The 22,077-nt window shown below is 44.9% G+C and overlaps 1 protein-coding gene and 1 non-coding gene across 5 annotated transcripts; one reads left to right on the top strand and one right to left on the bottom strand.

The window, feature by feature from the left end:
• Positions 1-16,770: 16,770 nt before the first annotated feature.
• On the top strand, positions 16,771-17,487 carry LOC115122899 (uncharacterized). The gene is made up of 3 exons (XR_010460852.1): positions 16,771-16,852; positions 16,984-17,028; positions 17,446-17,487. It is a non-coding gene; the product is annotated as an uncharacterized LOC115122899 (transcript).
• On the bottom strand, positions 17,159-22,067 carry LOC115122898 (CCAAT/enhancer-binding protein zeta-like). Of its 4 annotated transcripts, XM_065008690.1 has the most exons (7): positions 21,676-22,067; positions 20,008-20,138; positions 19,833-19,886; positions 19,633-19,719; positions 19,473-19,537; positions 19,275-19,356; positions 17,159-17,718 (listed from the first exon to the last, which is right to left on the bottom strand). In XM_065008690.1, the coding sequence occupies exons 2-7, from the start codon at positions 20,036-20,038 to the stop codon at positions 17,570-17,572; spliced, it is 468 nt and encodes a 155-aa protein (XP_064864762.1). In that variant the 5' UTR covers positions 20,039-20,138; positions 21,676-22,067; the 3' UTR covers positions 17,159-17,569. The 4 variants fall into 4 exon arrangements, with proteins under 4 accessions (XP_064864762.1, XP_064864761.1, XP_029508026.1 ...); XM_065008689.1 differs by having other exon boundaries at positions 20,008-22,067; XM_029652166.2 differs by having other exon boundaries at positions 19,833-19,856; positions 20,008-22,066.
• Between the last annotated feature and the right edge of the window lie 10 nt (positions 22,068-22,077).

The following is a 22,077-nucleotide window of genomic DNA, read 5'->3' as shown; positions in this document are numbered from 1 at the left end:
TCAAAGTAAAGGACAGGCATGACTGTGGATGTGTGGCGATCTCAAAGTAAAGGACAGGCATGACTGTGGATGTGTGGCGATCTCAAAGTAAAGGACAGGCATGACTGTGGATGTGTGGCGATCTCAAAGAAAAGGACAGGCATGACTGTGGATGTGTGGCGATCTCAAAGAAAAGGACAGGCATGACTGTGGATGTGTGGCGATCTCAAAGTAAAGGACAGGCATGACTGTGGATGTGTGGCGATCTCAAAGTAAAGGACAGGCATGACTGTGGATGTGTGGCGATCTCAAAGTAAAGGACAGGCATGACTGTGGATGTGTGGCGATCTCAAAGAAAAGGACAGGCATGACTGTGGATGTGTGGCGATCTCAAAGAAAAGGACAGGCATGACTGTGGATGTGTGGCGATCTCAAAGTAAAGGACAGGCATGACTGTGGATGTGTGGCGATCTCAATGAAAAGGACAGGCATGACTGTGGATGTGTGGCGATCTCAAAGGAAAGGACAGGCATGACTGTGGATGTGTGGCGATCTCAGAGTAAAGGACTGGCATGACTGTGGATGTGTGGCGATCTCAAAGTAAAGGACAGGCATGACTGTGGATGTGTGGCGATCTCAAAGTAAAGGACAGGCATGACTGTGGATGTGTGGCGATCTCAAAGTAAAGGACAGGCATGACTGTGGATGTGTGGCGATCTCAAAGTAAAGGACAGGCATGACTGTGGATGTGTGGCTATCTCAAAGTAAAGGACAGGCATGACTGTGGATGTGTGGCGATCTCAAAGAAAAGGACAGGCATGACTGTGGATGTGTGGCGATCTCAAAGTAAAGGACAGGCATGACTGTGGATGTGTGGCGATCTCAAAGGAAAGGACAGGCATGACTGTGGATGTGTGGCGATCTCAAAGTAAAGGACAGGCATGACTGTGGATGTGTGGCGATGTCAAAGTAAAGGACAGGCATGACTGTGGATGTGTGGCGATCTCAAAGTAAAGGACAGGCATGACTGTGGATGTGGGGCGATCTCAAAGTAAAGGACAGGCATGACTGTGGATGTGTGGCAATCTCAAAGTAAAGGACAGGCATGACTGTGGATGTGTGGCGATCTCAAAGTAAAGGACAGGCATTACTGTGGATGTGTGGCGATCTCAAAGTAAAGGACAGGCATGACTGTGGATGTGTGGCGATCTCAAAGTAAAGGACAGGCATGACTGTGGATGTGTGGCGATCTCAAAGAAAAGGACAGGCATGACTGTGGATGTGTGGCGATCTCAAAGAAAAGGACAGGCATGACTGTGGATGTGTGGCGATCTCAAAGTAAAGGACAGGCATGACTGTGGATGTGTGGCGATCTCAAAGTAAAGGACAGGCATGACTGTGGATGTGTGGCGATCTTAAAGTAAAGGACAGGCATGACTGTGGATGTGGGGCGATCTCAAAGTAAAGGACAGGCATGACTGTGGATGTGTGGCGATCTCAAAGTAAAGGACAGGCATGACTGTGGATGTGTGGCGATCTCAAAGTAAAGGACAGGCATGACTGTGGATGTGTGGCGATCTCAAAGTAAAGGACAGGCATGACTGTGGATGTGTGGCGATCTCAAAGAAAAGGACAGGCATGACTGTGGATGTGTGGCGATCTCAAAGAAAAGGACAGGCATGACTGTGGATGTGTGGCGATCTCAAAGTAAAGGACAGGCATGACTGTGGATGTGTGGCGATCTCAAAGTAAAGGACAGGCATGACTGTGGATGTGTGGCGATCTTAAAGTAAAGGACAGGCATGACTGTGGATGTGGGGCGATCTCAAAGTAAAGGACAGGCATGACTGTGGATGTGTGGCGATCTCAAAGTAAAGGACAGGCATGACTGTGGATGTGTGGCGATCTCAAAGTAAAGGACAGGCATGACTGTGGATGTGTGGCGATCTCAAAGTAAAGGACAGGCATGACTGTGGATGTGTGGCGATCTCAAAGAAAAGGACAGGCATGACTGTGGATGTGTGGCGATCTCAAAGAAAAGGACAGGCATGACTGTGGATGTGTGGCGATCTCAAAGTAAAGGACAGGCATGACTGTGGATGTGTGGCGATCTCAAAGAAAAGGACAGGCATGACTGTGGATGTGTGGCGATCTCAAAGTAAAGGACAGGCATGACTGTGGATGTGTGGCGATCTCAAAGAAAAGGACAGGCATGACTGTGGATGTGTGGCGATCTCAAAGAAAAGGACAGGCATGACTGTGGATGTGTGGCGATCTCAAAGTAAAGGACAGGCATGACTGTGGATGTGTGGCGATCTCAAAGTAAAGGACAGGCATGACTGTGGATGTGTAAAGGACAGGCGATCTCAATGAAAAGGACAGGCATGACTGTGGATGTGTGGCGATCTCAAAGGAAAGGACAGGCATGACTGTGGATGTGTGGCGATCTCAGAGTAAAGGACTGGCATGACTGTGGATGTGTGGCGATCTCAAAGTAAAGGACAGGCATGACTGTGGATGTGTGGCGATCTCAAAGTAAAGGACAGGCATGACTGTGGATGTGTGGCGATCTCAAAGGAAAGGACAGGCATGACTGTGGATGTGTGGCGATCTCAAAGTAAAGGACAGGCATGACTGTGGATGTGTGGCTATCTCAAAGTAAAGGACAGGCATGACTGTGGATGTGTGGCGATCTCAAAGAAAAGGACAGGCATGACTGTGGATGTGTGGCGATCTCAAAGTAAAGGACAGGCATGACTGTGGATGTGTGGCGATCTCAAAGGAAAGGACAGGCATGACTGTGGATGTGTGGCGATCTCAAAGTAAAGGACAGGCATGACTGTGGATGTGTGGCGATGTCAAAGTAAAGGACAGGCATGACTGTGGATGTGTGGCGATCTCAAAGTAAAGGACAGGCATGACTGTGGATGTGGGGCGATCTCAAAGAAAAGGACAGGCATGACTGTGGATGTGTGGCGATCTCAAAGAAAAGGACAGGCATGACTGTGGATGTGTGGCGATCTCAAAGTAAAGGACAGGCATGACTGTGGATGTGTGGCGATCTCAAAGTAAAGGACAGGCATGACTGTGGATGTGTGGCGATCTCAAAGAAAAGGACAGGCATGACTGTGGATGTGTGGCGATCTCAAAGTAAAGGACAGGCATGACTGTGGATGTGTGGCGATCTCAAAGAAAAGGACAGGCATGACTGTGGATGTGTGGCGATCTCAAAGAAAAGGACAGGCATGACTGTGGATGTGTGGCGATCTCAAAGTAAAGGACAGGCATGACTGTGGATGTGTGGCGATCTCAAAGTAAAGGACAGGCATGACTGTGGATGTGTGGCGATCTCAATGAAAAGGACAGGCATGACTGTGGATGTGTGGCGATCTCAAAGGAAAGGACAGGCATGACTGTGGATGTGTGGCGATCTCAGAGTAAAGGACTGGCATGACTGTGGATGTGTGGCGATCTCAAAGTAAAGGACAGGCATGACTGTGGATGTGTGGCGATCTCAAAGTAAAGGACAGGCATGACTGTGGATGTGTGGCGATCTCAAAGGAAAGGACAGGCATGACTGTGGATGTGTGGCGATCTCAAAGTAAAGGACAGGCATGACTGTGGATGTGTGGCTATCTCAAAGTAAAGGACAGGCATGACTGTGGATGTGTGGCGATCTCAAAGAAAAGGACAGGCATGACTGTGGATGTGTGGCGATCTCAAAGTAAAGGACAGGCATGACTGTGGATGTGTGGCGATCTCAAAGGAAAGGACAGGCATGACTGTGGATGTGTGGCGATCTCAAAGTAAAGGACAGGCATGACTGTGGATGTGTGGCGATGTCAAAGAAAAGGACAGGCATGACTGTGGATGTGTGGCGATCTCAAAGTAAAGGACAGGCATGACTGTGGATGTGGGGCGATCTCAAAGTAAAGGACAGGCATGACTGTGGATGTGTGGCGATCTCAAAGTAAAGGACAGGCATGACTGTGGATGTGTGGCGATCTCAAAGTAAAGGACAGGCATGACTGTGGATGTGTGGCGATCTCAAAGTAAAGGACAGGCATGACTGTGGATGTGTGGCGATCTCAAAGTAAAGGACAGGCATGACTGTGGATGTGTGGCGATGTCAAAGTAAAGGACAGGCATGACTGTGGATGTGTGGCGATCTCAAAGTAAAGGACAGGCATGACTGTGGATGTGGGGCGATCTCAAAGTAAAGGACAGGCATGACTGTGGATGTGTGGCGATCTCAAAGTAAAGGACAGGCATGACTGTGGATGTGTGGCGATCTCAAAGTAAAGGACAGGCATGACTGTGGATGTGTGGCGATCTCAAAGTAAAGGACAGGCATGACTGTGGATGTGTGGCGATCTCAAAGTAAAGGACAGGCATGACTGTGGATGTGTGGCGATCTCAAAGTAAAGGACAGGCATGACTGTGGATGTGTGGCGATCTCAAAGAAAAGGACAGGCATGACTGTGGATGTGTGGCGATCTCAAAGTAAAGGACAGGCATGACTGTGGATGTGTGGCGATCTCAAAGTAAAGGACAGGCATGACTGTGGATGTGTGGCGATCTCAAAGTAAAGGACAGGCATGACTGTGGATGTGTAAAGGACAGGCATGACTGTGGATGATCTCAAAGAAAAGGACAGGCATGACTGTGGATGTGTGGCGATCTCAAAGTAAAGGACAGGCATGACTGTGGATGTGTGGCGATCTCAAAGTAAAGGACAGGCATGACTGTGGATGTGTGGCGATCTCAAAGTAAAGGACAGGCATGACTGTGGATGTGTGGCGATCTCAAAGTAAAGGACAGGCATGACTGTGGATGTGTGGCGATCTCAAAGTAAAGGACAGGCATGACTGTGGATGTGTGGCGATCTCAAAGTAAAGGACAGGCATGACTGTGGATGTGTGGCGATCTCAAAGAAAAGGACAGGCATGACTGTGGATGTGTGGCGATCTCAAAGTAAAGGACAGGCATGACTGTGGATGTGTGGCGATCTCAAAGTAAAGGACAGGCATGACTGTGGATGTGTGGCGATCTCAAAGTAAAGGACAGGCATGACTGTGGATGTGTGGCGATCTCAAAGTAAAGGACAGGCATGACTGTGGATGTGTGGCGATCTCAAAGAAAAGGACAGGCATGACTGTGGATGTGTGGCGATCTCAAAGTAAAGGACAGGCATGACTGTGGATGTGTGGCGATCTCAAAGTAAAGGACAGGCATGACTGTGGATGTGTGGCGATCTCAAAGTAAAGGACAGGCATGACTGTGGATGTGGGGCGATCTCAAAGTAAAGGACAGGCATGACTGTGGATGTGGGCGATCTCAAAGTAAAGGACAGGCATGACTGTGGATGTGTGGCGATCTCAAAGTAAAGGACAGGCATGACTGTGGATGTGTGGCGATCTCAAAGTAAAGGACAGGCATGACTGTGGATGTGTGGCGATCTCAAAGAAAAGGACAGGCATGACTGTGGATGTGTGGCGATCTCAAAGAAAAGGACAGGCATGACTGTGGATGTGTGGCGATCTCAAAGTAAAGGACAGGCATGACTGTGGATGTGTAAAGGACAGGCATGACTGTGGATGTCTCAAAGTAAAGGACAGGCATGACTGTGGATGTGTGGCGATCTCAAAGAAAAGGACAGGCATGACTGTGGATGTGTGGCGATCTCAAAGTAAAGGACAGGCATGACTGTGGATGTGTGGCGATCTCAAAGAAAAGGACAGGCATGACTGTGGATGTGTGGCGATCTCAAAGAAAAGGACAGGCATGACTGTGGATGTGTGGCGATCTCAAAGTAAAGGACAGGCATGACTGTGGATGTGTGGCGATCTCAAAGTAAAGGACAGGCATGACTGTGGATGTGTGGCGATCTCAAAGAAAAGGACAGGCATGACTGTGGATGTGTGGCGATCTCAAAGGAAAGGACAGGCATGACTGTGGATGTGTGGCGATCTCAAAGTAAAGGACTGGCATGACTGTGGATGTGTGGCGATCTCAAAGTAAAGGACAGGCATGACTGTGGATGTGTGGCGATCTCAAAGTAAAGGACAGGCATGACTGTGGATGTGTGGCGATCTCAAAGGAAAGGACAGGCATGACTGTGGATGTGTGGCGATCTCAAAGTAAAGGACAGGCATGACTGTGGATGTGTGGCTATCTCAAAGTAAAGGACAGGCATGACTGTGGATGTGTGGCGATCTCAAAGAAAAGGACAGGCATGACTGTGGATGTGTGGCGATCTCAAAGTAAAGGACAGGCATGACTGTGGATGTGTGGCGATCTCAAAGGAAAGGACAGGCATGACTGTGGATGTGTGGCGATCTCAAAGTAAAGGACAGGCATGACTGTGGATGTGTGGCGATCTCAAAGTAAAGGACAGGCATGACTGTGGATGTGTGGCGATCTCAAAGTAAAGGACAGGCATGACTGTGGATGTGTGGCGATCTCAAAGAAAAGGACAGGCATGACTGTGGATGTGTGGCGATCTCAAAGAAAAGGACAGGCATGACTGTGGATGTGTGGCGATCTCAAAGTAAAGGACAGGCATGACTGTGGATGTGTGGCGATCTCAAAGTAAAGGACAGGCATGACTGTGGATGTGTGGCGATCTCAAAGAAAAGGACAGGCATGACTGTGGATGTGTGGCGATCTCAAAGTAAAGGACAGGCATGACTGTGGATGTGTGGCGATCTCAAAGAAAAGGACAGGCATGACTGTGGGATGTGATCTCAAAGAAAAGGCGATCTGTGGAAAGAAAAGGACAGGCATGACTGTGGATGTGTGGCGATCTCAAAGTAAAGGACAGGCATGACTGTGGATGTGTGGCGATCTCAAAGTAAAGGACAGGCATGACTGTGGATGTGTGGCGATCTCAATGAAAAGGACAGGCATGACTGTGGATGTGTGGCGATCTCAAAGGAAAGGACAGGCATGACTGTGGATGTGTGGCGATCTCAGAGTAAAGGACTGGCATGACTGTGGATGTGTGGCGATCTCAAAGTAAAGGACAGGCATGACTGTGGATGTGTGGCGATCTCAAAGTAAAGGACAGGCATGACTGTGGATGTGTGGCGATCTCAAAGGAAAGGACAGGCATGACTGTGGATGTGTGGCGATCTCAAAGTAAAGGACAGGCATGACTGTGGATGTGTGGCTATCTCAAAGTAAAGGACAGGCATGACTGTGGATGTGTGGCGATCTCAAAGAAAAGGACAGGCATGACTGTGGATGTGTGGCGATCTCAAAGTAAAGGACAGGCATGACTGTGGATGTGTGGCGATCTCAAAGGAAAGGACAGGCATGACTGTGGATGTGTGGCGATCTCAAAGTAAAGGACAGGCATGACTGTGGATGTGTGGCGATGTCAAAGTAAAGGACAGGCATGACTGTGGATGTGTGGCGATCTCAAAGTAAAGGACAGGCATGACTGTGGATGTGGGGCAATCTCAAAGTAAAGGACAGGCATGACTGTGGATGTGTGGCGATCTCAAAGTAAAGGACAGGCATGACTGTGGATGTGTGGCGATCTCAAAGTAAAGGACAGGCATGACTGTGGATGTGTGGCGATCTCAAAGTAAAGGACAGGCATGACTGTGGATGTGTGGCGATCTCAAAGTAAAGGACAGGCATGACTGTGGATGTGTGGCGATCTCAAAGTAAAGGACAGGCATGACTGTGGATGTGTGGCGATCTCAAAGAAAAGGACAGGCATGACTGTGGATGTGTGGCGATCTCAAAGTAAAGGACAGGCATGACTGTGGATGTTTGGCGATCTCAAAGGAAAGGACAGGCATGACTGTGGATGTGTGGCGATCTCAAAGTAAAGGACAGGCATGACTGTGGATGTGTGGCTATCTCAAAGTAAAGGACAGGCATGACTGTGGATGTGTGGCGATCTCAAAGAAAAGGACAGGCATGACTGTGGATGTGTGGCGATCTCAAAGTAAAGGACAGGCATGACTGTGGATGTGTGGCGATCTCAAAGGAAAGGACAGGCATGACTGTGGATGTGTGGCGATCTCAAAGTAAAGGACAGGCATGACTGTGGATGTGTGGTGATGTCAAAGTAAAGGACAGGCATGACTGTGGATGTGTGGCGATCTCAAAGTAAAGGACAGGCATGACTGTGGATGTGGGGCGATCTCAAAGTAAAGGACAGGCATGACTGTGGATGTGTGGCGATCTCAAAGTAAAGGACAGGCATGACTGTGGATGTGTGGCGATCTCAAAGTAAAGGACAGGCATTACTGTGGATGTGTGGCGATCTCAAAGTAAAGGACAGGCATGACTGTGGATGTGTGGCGATCTCAAAGGAAAGGACAGGCATGACTGTGGATGTGTGGCGATCTCAAAGTAAAGGACAGGCATGACTGTGGATGTGTGGCGATCTCAAAGAAAAGGACAGGCATGACTGTGGATGTGTGGCGATCTCAAAGAAAAGGACAGGCATGACTGTGGATGTGTGGCGATCTCAAAGTAAAGGACAGGCATGACTGTGGATGTGTGGCGATCTCAAAGTAAAGGACAGGCATGACTGTGGATGTGTGGCGATCTCAAAGAAAAGGACAGGCATGACTGTGGATGTGTGGCGATCTCAAAGTAAAGGACAGGCATGACTGTGGATGTGTGGCGATCTCAAAGTAAAGGACAGGCATGACTGTGGATGTGTGGCGATCTCAAAGTAAAGGACAGGCATGACTGTGGATGTGTGGCGATGTCAAAGAAAAGGACAGGCATGACTGTGGATGTGTGGCGATCTCAAAGTAAAGGACAGGCATGACTTGGATGTGTGGCGATCTCAAAGTAAAGGACAGGCATGACTGTGGATGTGTGGCGATCTCAAAGTAAAGGACAGGCATGACTGTGGATGTGTGGCGATCTCAAAGAAAAGGACAGGCATGACTGTGGATGTGTGGCGATCTCAAAGTAAAGGACAGGCATGACTGTGGATGTGTGGCGATCTCAAAGTAAAGGACAGGCATGACTGTGGATGTGTGGCGATCTCAAAGTAAAGGACAGGCATGACTGTGGATGTGTGGCGATCTCAAAGTAAAGGACAGGCATGACTGTGGATGTGTGGCGATCTCAAAGTAAAGGACAGGCATGACTGTGGATGTGTGGCGATCTCAAAGTAAAGGACAGGCATGACTGTGGATGTGTGGCGATCTCAAAGTAAAGGACAGGCATGACTGTGGATGTGTGGCGATCTCAAAGTAAAGGACAGGCATGACTGTGGATGTGTGGTGATCTCAAAGTAAAGGACAGGCATGACTGTGGATGTGTGGCGATCTCAAAGTAAAGGACAGGCATGACTGTGGATGTGTGGCGATCTCAAAGTAAAGGACAGGCATGACTGTGGATGTGTGGCGATCTCAAAGTAAAGGACAGGCATGACTGTGGATGTGTGGCGATCTCAAAGTAAAGGACAGGCATGACTGTGGATGTGTGGCGATCTCAAAGTAAAGGACAGGCATGACTGTGGATGTGTGGCGATCTCAAAGTAAAGGACAGGCATGACTGTGGATGTGTGGCGATCTCAAAGTAAAGGACAGGCATGACTGTGGATGTGTGGCGATCTCAAAGTAAAGGACAGGCATGACTGTGGATGTGTGGTGATCTCAAAGTAAAGGACAGGCATGACTGTGGATGTGTGGCGATCTCAAAGTAAAGGACAGGCATGACTGTGGATGTGTGGCGATCTCAAAGTAAAGGACAGGCATGACTGTGGATGTGTGGCGATCTCAAAGTAAAGGACAGGCATGACTGTGGATGTGTGGCGATCTCAAAGTAAAGGACAGGCATGACTGTGGATGTGTGGCGATCTCAAAGTAAAGGACAGAAAGAAGAAGCAAAAACAGCAACACAAAACTCTAACATGCATTTACATATTCAGACAGTGGGGACAGGAATGTGCCAGTTTCATTATGTTTTCCACTGTGGCATAGGGAGTTAAAATCCCCTTAATTAGTTGTTCTACCAGTTACCCTCGTCCGCCCAAACAACTTTTCAAGAAATACAAAGACGAGGTTAAGCTTGTGATTTATCAAAGCAAAATTCATAAAGAGTCTATTCAGTGTGAGATGAAACCACAAAATGCTCTCTGCCAATTGCCTATAGTGACAGCAAATATACCAGAGTGAGTGAGTCTTGAGTCGGGGCCTTTATCCTGTGCAGCTGTGACAACGGCTGTTGGCTGCAGGTCTGCGGCTTGCCACAGTGTGTTTACCTGGAGATGAATCTGAAAGGCAGCGGGACAGGGAGGACACACAACCAAGGTGAAAGGGAACAAGAGACGGCTGTTTCAGATCTGAGGAGAGCAGTTTTGCACAAGCTGGCTGGACCATCATGCACTCTGCACACACACACAGGGGCCCGAGACCCGGAAGAGTGCAGTATCTCAACCAATACACTCCTTTTCACATTGAAAGCATATTGTGGGTTGAAATGGAAGACCATTTAGATTTCACAAGATCCATTAGCATGTAATTCAGCATTCCAGGTCCCTGTCATGCAACAAGCCTCCTTTAAGGAATAAATGATTAACCTATAGAAATAACTTTTTTCTCTTCTTTTGGTGTGGATGAGTTGAATGAACACAGTTTTATTTCAACAATTGAGATATGCATGTATGTGTAATCTACTGTATTCTACTGTATACTATGATAGTAGTTGATCATTTTTCATTACAGTAAATCTTTCTTCTGAAACCTATTATAGCTGACGGCTTTGTGCCCATTTTCCCATCAGCCTGATGGCTCTTGGCTTGAACATTACAGCGATTTGTTGTATCCCCTCATGTGAATAAGGGAAATACAAAACATGAGAGCACAAAGACACTTCCATCCATCGCAGCGACATCAAGCTACCTCCCATTGTCCTCTGATTTTCATGATACAATTGGTGGTGTTAACTGAGAAACAGTGTGGGGCCTTCTTCAGTAGAACCAGCGAGAGCTTCACTGATGTCATTCTCAGCTCCATGACAAAGCTCCCTGCCGGCAAACAACATAAGTGTCCAATCTGTGTTTGTCAACCAGAGAATGCCCCTTCCACATCCTAATAAACCTTCTCCTTTTCAAGCTCTGACAGCAAACAGGCTAACCACAGTGGAGGCCAATGACATGGCCACTCCTCCGGCTACGTCCCAAATGGCTCCCTATTCCTTAGTCCACTAATTTGGACTAGGCACCATACGATTCTGGTCAAAAGTAGTGCACAATCTAGGGAATAGGGTGCCATTTGGGACAGACCCTCAGATTAGCTAGGAATACACAGCAGCCTCCTGCAGTTCTGGACAAACATGGCCCTTCTACATATGAAGCACATTGAGGTAGGCAGGGTGAGAAACAGCTGCCCGGTGGGGAAGCCACCACTCCTTCCCAGAACTTCCTGGGCCGACCCATCTGGGCCTTCCCCTTAGCAGTAGCAGCCAGCTGTCTTCCTGGCTAGGCAGGCCACCCTAACAGCCAGCCAGATGTGTGTATCTCAGGTGAGCAAATATTGTCACTTAGTTAAGACTTCTGTGTTCCCCTCCTACAGAGGCTGCTGTGTATTCCTAGGGGTTGCTAATTAAACTAAGGGATGCCCACCTCAACCCTCCATCACTAACCATGTACGATAGTTAACGATAGTTAACTGGGTACTAAAGTTAACTGAGTATGATAGTTAACTGGGTGCGATAGTTAACGACAGCATATGTCCCAAATGGCACCCTATTCTCTAAATAGTGCACTAGTTAGTGCACTAACTAAGACCCATAGGGCTCTAAATAATAGTAGTGCACTAACTGTATGGAACATCATTTCTTTTCGGATGCACCAACAATCTCTTTCCAAGCTAATTTCATTCTTCATCCTCACAATTCCCGTTCACCACAGCCAGGATCATTCTCAAATCAAATTTGATTTGTCACATGCTTTGTAAACAACAGGTGTAGACTAACAGTGAAATGCTCACCGGTCATTCCAAACAATGCAGAGAGACATTTTTTTTTTAAATAGTAGAAAAATAATAACACAAGGAATAAAAACACAATGAATAACAATATATACAAAGGGTACCGGTATTGAGTCGATATGCAGGGTTACGAGGTCATTTAAGTAGATATGTACATATATGTAGGGAGAAAGTGACTAGGCAACGGGATAGATAATAAACAGTAACAGCAGCGTATGTGATGAGTCAAGAGTTACTGCAAAAAGGGTCAACGCAGATATTCTGGGTAGCTATTGGTTAACCACTTAACTATTTAGCAGTCTTATAGCTTTGGGGTAGAAGCTGTTCAGGGTCCTTTTGGTTCCAGACTTTGTGCATCGATTCCGCTTGCCGTTGGTAGCAGAGAAAACAGTCTATGACTTGGGTGGCTGGAGTCTTTGACACATTTTAGGGCCTTCCTCTGACATCGCCTGGTATAGAGATCCTGTCTGCAAACGTAATGATGGTGTTGCAGTAGTGCATGGCCACGCAGTTGTGGGTGAACAGGGAGTACAGGAGGGGACTAAGCACACCTGAGGGGCCCCCGTGTTGAGGGTCAACGTGACAGATGTGTTGCTACCTACTCTCACCACCTGGGGGCGGCCTGTAAGGAAGTCCAGGATCCAATTGCAGAGGGAGGTGTTTAATCCCATGGTCCTTAGTTTAGTGATGAGCTTGGAGGGCGCAATGGTGTTGAACGCTGAATTGTAGTCAATAAACAGCATTCTCACATAGGTGTTCCTTTTGTCCAGGTGGGAAAGGGCAGCGTGGAGTGCAATAGAGATAGCGTAATTTGTGGAGCTGTTGGGGCAGTATGCGACTTGGAGTGGGTCCAGTGTGTCTGGGATGAGGATGTTGATGTAAGCCATGAACAGCCTTTCAAAGCTACAGATGTGAGTGCTGCGGGGCGATAGTCATTTTGACAGGTTACCTTGGTGTTCTTAGGCACAGGGACTATGGTGGTCTGCTTGATACATGTAGGTCAGGGTTCCCCAACTGGCGGTCCGTGGGCATTAATTTGGCCTGCGGGTGTTTCTAGTTGATGATCCCTGATGAAGGTATTACAGATGGGGTCAGGGAAAGGTTGAAAATATCAGTGAAGACACTTGCCAGCTGGTCAGCACATGCTCTGAGTATGCGCCCTGGTAATCCTTGTGAATGTTCTCAGCTACGGAGAAAGTGATCACACAGTCGTCCGGAATAGCTGGTACTCTCATGCATAGGTTCAGTGTTGCTAGCCTTGAAGCGCACTTAGAAGGTATTTAAGCTCACGTCACTGGACAGCTCGCGGATGGGTTTTCCTTTGTAATCAGTGATAGTTTCCATGCCCTGCCACATCGGATGAGCGTCAGAGCCGGTGTAGTAGGATTTGATCTTGGTCCTGTATTGACGCTTCCCATGTTTGATGGTTCGGTGTAGCGCGATTTCATATAAGGTCCGGATTAGTGTCCAGTGACGACGTCGTTGATGCACTTAATAATGAAGCCAGTGACTGATGTGGTACTCCTCAATGCCATCGGATGAATCCTGGAACATATTCCAGTCTGTGCTAGAGAAACAGTCCTGTAGCTTAGCATCTCCTCATCGGACCACTTCCGTATTGATACTTTCTGTTTGAGTTTTTGCTTTTAAGCAGGAATCAGGAGGATATGTTCAGATTTGCCAAATGGAGGGTGAGGGAGGGTGAGGGAGGGCGAGGGAGGGTGAGGGAGGGAGGGCGAGGGGAGGGAGGGTGAGGGAGGGCGAGGGAGAGTTTGTATGCGTCTCTGTGTGGAGTAAAGGTGATCTTGGGGCGGCAGGTGATGGTTAGAGCATTGGGCCAGTAACAGAAAGGTTGCTAGATTGAATCCCCGAGCTGACAAGGAAAAAATCTGTTGTTCTGCTCCTGAACAAGGCAGTTAACCCACTGTTCCTAGGCTGTCACTATAAATAACACTTTGTTCATAACTGACTTGCCTAGTTAAATAAAGGTTACATTTTTTCTCCTCTAGTTGCACAGGTGACATGCAGGTAGGAGTTAATAAGTAAAACTGATTTACGTTTTGCTGCATTAAAATCACCAGCGAGCATTTTCTTGTTTGTTTATGGCCCTATACAGCTCGTTGAGTGTGGTCTTATTGCTAGCATCGATTTGTGGTGGTAAATAGACAGATACTAAAAATATAGATGAAAACGCTCTTGGTAAATAGTGTGGTACTGTATTCTAACTCAGGTGAGCAGAACGTTGAGACTTCCTTGGTATTAGAGATCACTTACCAGTTTTTGTTAACAAAGAGACACACACCCCCTCCTCTGAGCTTCCCGGGACACAGCTGTTCTGTCCTGCCGATGTATAAAAAAACATCTAGATTTATATTTACTACTGTATGTCGTTGCTCAGCCACGACTCATAGGACATTACAGTTATTCAGATAACTTTGATAGGATAGTCTCAAACGGAGCTCATCCAGTTTAATTTCCAGTGATTGAACAGAGTGTAGAGGTGATTTTATCCACTCTGACATAGTTTCGTCGGGTATCCCGTGCTTCGGCCTCTATAGTGCCGTCTCCTCCTTCTTCGATTGTCAGGATTTGGGACTGGTCCGCGGTAATGTAAGTTAGTGACAGCTGTTCTGATGTCCAGAAGCTCTTTTCAGTCATAGGAAACAATGGCTGAAACATTATGTAAAAAAAAAAGTAATGATCACTGCAACACAAAAATACACTAAATAGCATGCATTTAGCAAACTATTTAATCACATTTTGGGTGTATATTTTAAATACAATTCCCATGACCACTGGTCTATAAAACAGGTTGCATTTTTGTCCTGAGGAGGATTCACCTGCAGACAAAGTCAAGTCAAAGATAACTAACAACTGCCCTATTCAATGGTGGTCAACCGGTCTATATGCTGATATTGTCTACATGAGCAAGACCAAAGCATTCTTTGACCGTATGATTATAGATTGCCTTCTAAACATTTTGGTCCCACTTTAAACAAAATACAATTTATAAAGGCTTTATATAGCATACATAAAGGCTTCATAAGCACGACAGAACTGCGTCACAAATAATCTATAAGCATATGTCATTGTCAAATGTGACATAATGCACTATGTACAGATAACTGCCAAAATAAAGGAAACACCAACATAAAGTGTCTTAATTGGGCGTTGGGCCACCATGAGACAGAACAGCTTCAATGCACCTTGGCATAGATTCTACAAGCGTCTGGAACTCTATCGGAGGGATGTGAAACAATTTGAAATTCTTTAATTTGGTGTTTTGTTGATGGTGGTGGAAAACGCTGTCTCACGTGCCGCTTCAGAATCACCAATAAGTGTTCAATTGGTCTGAGATCTAGTGACTGAGACACACACACCCTTTAAACCCCATTTGTTCCTATGAGACCGCTCTTTCAATAACTTACTGAAATCTCTTTTTCTAGCCATGCATGGTAGCCAAAATAATGGGAAAACTGGGCATTTTTATACATGACTCTAAGCATGATGGGATGTTAATTGCTTAATTAGAAACCACACCTGTGTGGAAGTACCTGCTTTCAATACACTTTGTACAACATTTACTGAAGTGTTCCCTTTATTTTGGCAGTTACATGTACATAGTGTATTATGTCACATTTGGCAATTGATCCTACAGTGGAAATGTAATGAAGCTGTTCTGACCATGAAGCTGTTCTGACCATGCCTCAGGACTACCTGACATGATGACTCCTTGCTGTCCCCAGTCCACCTGGCCGTGCTGCTGCTCCAGTTTCAACTGTTCTGCCTTGTTATTATTGGACCATGCTGGTCATTTATGAACATTTGAACATCTTGGCCATGTTCTGTTATAATCTCCACCCAGCACAGCCAGAAGAGGACTGGCCACCCCACATAGCCTGGTTCCTCTCTAGGTTTCTTCCTATGTTTTGGCCTTTCTAGGGAGTTTTTCCTAGCCACCGTGCTTCTACACCTGCATTGCTTGCTGTTTGGGGTTTTAGGCTGGGTTTCTGTACAGCACTTTGAGATATCAGCTGATGTACGAAGGGCTATATAAATAAATGTGATTTGATTTGATTTAATGTCACTCTTTATACACCATTTATAGAGTTTGACATAAGCTTCCAGATGATTTGTGAAGCATTTATGTAGTGCTAATAAAGGCTTCATGTATGCTATATAAAAGCCTTTCTTTATAAGTTGTACTTGGTTTGAAGTGGGACCAACATTTAATTTAAGAGTGCATAATACTAAACAGACATAATAAAAGCATAAGGCATTCATATTTAGAAGCATATAGATTAATCTATCTGTGAGTGCAGCTGCCTGTAGGTCGTCTCTCACCTTTCTTGTGAAAGAAGAATAGACTAAATATTACATAAGTATTTTCTGTGTATATTGAATTGAACCAACCCAACCATTCATGTTAATTTTAAGAACCAAATTAAACAGATGTATTATCCCTGCCTGTTATCTTGAGGACAGTGACCCCTTGTGGTGAGTTCTCGCAGTACCAGGGAGCAGTGCTAGGAGAAATGCTTTTCATACCGCCCTGAATGTCTCACCTGTGTTTCCGTACTGCACTCAGGAAGTAAAATTATACAAGGGCATGTGAGGTAGGTTGGTATCATATACCAATATAACATAGTTAATTTGTAATACATCATGCGTTTAATGTTTTATGATATTTGTACTAAAAGGTCTGAGTTGTCTGTGCGTACTTGCCTTCTCTGCTGAAATGAATAGCTGTCTGCGAATTTAGATTGAATGCATTGCGGACTCCATTGAAAGTGAACCTTACCCAAGCCTCCGTCTTTCCTAGATGGCCCCCAAACCATTAGCACCGTTAGCAAGGAGACTGTTCAAAGGAGTAGTACTACTTGAAGTTGCAGGTGTGCTAGGTGCTTATGGTCTTTTTTACAGGATGAACACAAGTCAAGGTATCATTTACATTTTATATAGAAAGGACGTCATTGACTCTACCTTGGGCTATGTACACCTTTGTAACAACATTTTCTGTTTTTGTTTTTAGATTTCAGGAACAGAATGAACAACATGCTTCCCTCTGTCCTGGAAGGTAAGGGCTGTAGACAGTTCAAAACACACACAAACTGGAGGAATTGGTCCTCAATTCCAAGCTGGACAGCAATTGAAATCAGCCGATATTATTACACTTTCCCCCCCAGTTACAATTACTGCAAACCATCTCCTAGTATACTGTTTTTATTTTGTATTTCTTGTATAAACCTATACAAAATACAATAGAGTTAAAATAGCTATACAGAGAATACATAATTTCACAGGTATTTAGTCGTTTCTCCAATGATTGGCAGTACAACCTGGAACTGGCAACAGGGTTAGATTGAGGCAATACACCGGTGTATTCATTAGTGGAAACAGTTGCAAAACATTTTGCTACAGTGGACATGCTGCCCACTGAACCATCATGTGATTAAATGTGTTGAATGCTGAGAGACTATCACTCTCTTTCCAGTTTATTACAAGTCCAACGAATATGCTGGGGTTTATGGGATTCGAGAGAAAGACCTTGAAGATTGGTCCAAGAAGGAATAGAGGTGTGTGAACACAAACATAAGTAATCTTAGGTCCAGAAAGTATTAGTTCTTCTTGATAGTTTTTTTGCCAGCCCTTGGTTTGCCAAACTGTTTCTTCTTGTTAAACATGGCCTTCTTCTTCAGTAGGGTCTTGATGTCTCTGCCACGGACCCAGTCGTCTCTCTGGGCTTCCCACTTGAGCTGCCTGACACCTGGAGGAAGATAAGACAGAAGAGCAATGAGCAAAAACCAGACTGCATCCTCTACTAAAGTTAGGTCATCATCTGTATTCAACAACCTGCTCCATATGAAATGTGCCTGGTGGTTATCGTCTTAGGGTTACCTTTAGATCAGTGGTTCTCCATCCTGGTCCTGGGGACCCAAAAACATTTGGTTTTGCCCTCGCACTACACACCGGAATCAAAGCCTGATGATTTGAATCAGGTGTGTAGCGCTAAGGCAAAAACTAAAATGTGCACCCCTTTTGGGTCCCCAGGACCAGGATGGAGAACCACTGCTTTAGAGCCATCATGCTTGAGAGAATAGCCTATTCTGTGCAACGTTAAAAGGACTACTAGAGTATGACTGGGTGTGCTATAGGGGGTTGACGGTTAATCGGTTAGCCACTGAAAATACATTTGACCGGTCATGCTCATCAATCTATAGGTTAACCTGTATTATTTGGTGGAATTCAATTGGCGCGTGTGTATTTTTATTAGTCGTCATGCATCTTATTTATCACACACACACACCCTAGTTTGAGGATCGGAATGACCCATCAGCTGTCAGACAGTGCAAGAGCAGGTCCTCAAAGCTAGTACTGGAGTGAAACATGCTTTTGTATGTGCAGCAAATAATTCTAAATGCAATCGTGTGTTAATGGTTTTGATGGCCACGATTAAAAAGAGCTGCCAGGTTTATTTCTTATTAAAGTGCATAGGCTATCATGTCACTCATTACTTTACATGTGAGCTTGAGGCAGTAATTGTTTGAAACCCACAACTTTTACTTCAAATAATGAGGAAGGTCTCACCTTCAAAGTAGCCTAGCCAAATTCTAACCTTAGAAATGTGAAGGCAATTATTTTATAGAATTACCCAGAATTTCTGTTCTATTGGTTTCATATCAACTTTCTGTCATTGTCCAGAAGCCAAAGGCACAATCCGAGTCATATTAGCAGCCCATCCTAGTTGTTGCTATTAGATTCCCCCTGTAAGTTTCTTAAAGGAGAGTTTCATATGGAACCCCTTGCAATAGACTTGTGCTGTTTAGAGCGCTATTTTCCGACAAATGTCTGAAAATCACATTTTAATGATCTGCTTCATTACAACAGGTGCATGGTCAATAATAGGCTATAGCCTTTTGACTTTAAGACGATAGACTTGCTATTGTTGCATGTTTTCATTAAGCGCTTAATGAAACACGTCCGTTTCTTGTATGCATGCATAGTATTTTCTATTGGTCACGTCATTTTACTGTCTAGAAAAATTGAACAGTTTGTTGACCAGTTAATGAGGGTTGGTTAATCGGCAACAAAATTGCCCGAAATGTGCTTCCCTAGTATGCTCTAAACTGCTGTGAAGATACTGACTCTCTCCATGGGGGATATACTGTGGTTTTCCGCTAGTATCTAGCCAACTAAATAAAGTCATTTATATGAATTGGCCCGGGTCTGTTTTTTTTCCTGTTAGGTGGCACTAACTGTGGTACACAATAGGACAAGGATATATTCAATAGGTTGACTGACTGTATTGAAGCCAAGGTTTACCTGCTTTGTCTTTGTTGGACATAGCATTCATGCCAATGTTGTCAAACTTAGAACCAGCATTTTCATCCAACATATACACAAACTGTAAAAAAACAGAAAAACATTTAGTTTCATACAATAAACTAACTCTTCAACAAACGGATAGACATCAGCACACCAACTTAACATTGAGAAATATGACATGCGTGATCATCTCACCTCTTCAGCAGATGCCAACATGGCTGTTTCCTCCTTTCCTTTCCTTTTCTTCCCTGGTTTGGAACCTACAATGACAGAATGAACATGTCAGATAAGATTCTACACTCCTGAATGAGATTCGGAGCAGTTGAACAGTACAAACAGAGGCCCAGTTACTAACCTAAACAACCACTGAAGTCAAGATCCTCTGATGCCTTCCTCTTTTTAGAACCTGGCCTTGTGTGTGGAACCTCCATCTCATCTGAATCTTGAAGGGAAGCCAATGTATTTTATAAGAATCAACCTTTTTATACATTAATAACATTCACAATTAAGGATGCCCTTTTGAAATGTATTTTTAAGTTAATTCAATCTGCTTACCAGTGTTATCATCAAGTTCTGGAACTAAAAGACAAATTAGAGTCAAGTGTGAACCTGTAGTGGAGGTATAGGTTAGTGGGATTTGCTACCATATTGTTAAACCAGTCATTTCATTTCAAAATAGTGAAGGGAAGTGAGCAAGTGCACACTTTGGGAGGAAGGAGAGAAATAATACCTTCCTCATCATCCTCTCCAATGCTGTCCATGAAGGCCCCTCCCTCCCCCCAAGTTCATCTCCAAAGTCCTCCTCATCCAAACTGCCTAGGGACACCTCATCCAGATCACCAGCCAAGTCATCATCCAGGTCTGAATCAGTAAGCCAAGGTAAGTTGCTAGCTAGCATTAAACTTATTTTATAAAAAACCATCAATCATAATCACTAGTTAACTACACATGGTTGATGATATTACTATTTTATCTAGCGTGTCCTGTGTGCGTAATCGATGCGGTGCGTATTCGTGAAAAAGGACTGTCCTTGCTCCAATGTGTACCTAACCATAAACATCAATGCCTTTCTTACACAGAAGTATATATTTTTAAACCTGCATATTTAGCTAAAATAATCCAGGTTAGCAGCAATATTAACCAGGTGAAATTGTGTCACTTCTCTTGTGTTCATTGCACGCAGAGTCAGGGTATATGCAACATTTTGGGCCGCCTAATTTGCCAGAATTTTACGTAATTATGACATAACATTGAAGGTTGTGCAATGTAACAGGAATATTTAGACTTATGGATGCCACCCATTAGACGAAATAAGCAACGGTTCCGTATTTCACTGAAAGAATAAATGTCTTGTTTTCGAGATGATAGTTTCCGGATTCGACCATATTAATGACCTAAGGCTAGTATTTGTGTGTGTTATGTTATAATTAAGTCTATGATTTGATAGAGCAGTCTGACTGAGCGATGGTAGGCACCAGCAGGCTCGTAAGCATTCATTCAAACAGCACTTTCGTGCGTTTTGCTAGTAGCTCTTTGCTGTGCTTCAAGCATTGCGCTGTTTATGACTTCAAGCCCACCAACTCCCAAGATTAGGCTGGTGTAACGATGTGATGTGAAATGGCTAGCTAGTTAGCAGGGTGCGCGCTAATAGCGTTTCAAACATCACTCGCTGTGAGACTTGGAGTAGTTGGTCCCCTTGCTCTGCATGGTAATGGCTGCTTCGAGAGTGGCTGTTGTCGATGTGTTCCTGGTTCGAGCCCAGGTAGTGGTGAGGAGAGGGACGGAAGCTACTGTTACACTGGCAACACTAAAGTGCCTATAAGAACATCCAATAGTCAAAGGTATATGAAATATAAATGGTAGAGAGAAATTGTCCTAGAATTCCTATAATAACTACAACCTCAAACTTCTTACCTGGGAATATTGAAGACTCATGTTAAAAGGAACCACCAGCTTTCATATGTTCTCATGTTCTGAGCAAGGAACTTAAAAGTTAGCTTTCTTACATGGCACATATTGCACTTTTACTTTCTTCTCCAAAACTTTGTTTTTGCATTATTTAAACCAAATTTAACCCTTATTATCCCTCACCCTTATTTTATACTTATATATTCTCATCCCATACCTTTACTAGATTGTGTGTATTACGTTTTGTTGTGGAATTTGTTAGATTTTAGGTTTTGTTGTGGAATTGTTAGATATAACCTGTTAGATACTACTGCACTGTCGGATTTAGAAGCATAAGCATTTCGCTACACTCGCAATAACATCTGCTAACCATGTGTAAGTGACCAATCAAATTAGATTTGATTTAGAAGTCGCAGTTGTGGTTTACTGCGAAGGTTAGCAGGAGGTTAATTTTGTAACGTTAGTTGGCTTGCTAGCCTCAGATACTTACTCGGGTTCCACCCAAACGCAAAACCTCGTCCAAATTAAATTCGTCGTCCGGTTGACGACTATCACCATACATGTTTTCTTTTTCGTCATCCTCTTCTTCATCGTTGTCATTTTCAAACTCGTCCTTCACATGAACATAATTTGTTTTGGCTACTGCCGCCTTACGTTCTTTTGCTTTCGTGGCCATGCTGACAGCGGCATGTAGAAATACGACAGGACCTGGAAGAACAATGTACGGTAACTGCCTGTTGAAAGAAAATCCTTGTGATGTCTATACTCAGTAAAACTTCAGAACAATATTAGCTATTTTAATCTAAAACGGCATACTTATATTTGTAAGAAATGTCCGGGTTCTATTTGGATTTGTATGTATCGAACAGGACAATTTGACCTGAAGTTCACA

This window comes from Oncorhynchus nerka, linkage group LG24 (assembly GCF_034236695.1).
Source record: "Oncorhynchus nerka isolate Pitt River linkage group LG24, Oner_Uvic_2.0, whole genome shotgun sequence".
Classification (NCBI taxonomy): domain Eukaryota; kingdom Metazoa; phylum Chordata; class Actinopteri; order Salmoniformes; family Salmonidae; genus Oncorhynchus; species Oncorhynchus nerka.
Note: the sequence above shows the minus strand (reverse complement) of the source record. Positions and strands in the feature narration are given on the sequence as shown.

Coding starts and splice junctions, on each gene's coding strand:
- LOC115122898 (XM_065008689.1), bottom strand. CDS start 20,038: ATGGACAGCATTGGAGAGGATGATGAGGAAG. Junction 19,720..19,832: donor AGAACTTGATGATAACACTG/GTAAGCAGATTG, acceptor CTTCCCTTCAAG/ATTCAGATGAGATGGAGGTT. Junction 19,357..19,472: donor TGTTGGCATCTGCTGAAGAG/GTGAGATGATCA, acceptor GTTTTTTTACAG/TTTGTGTATATGTTGGATGA.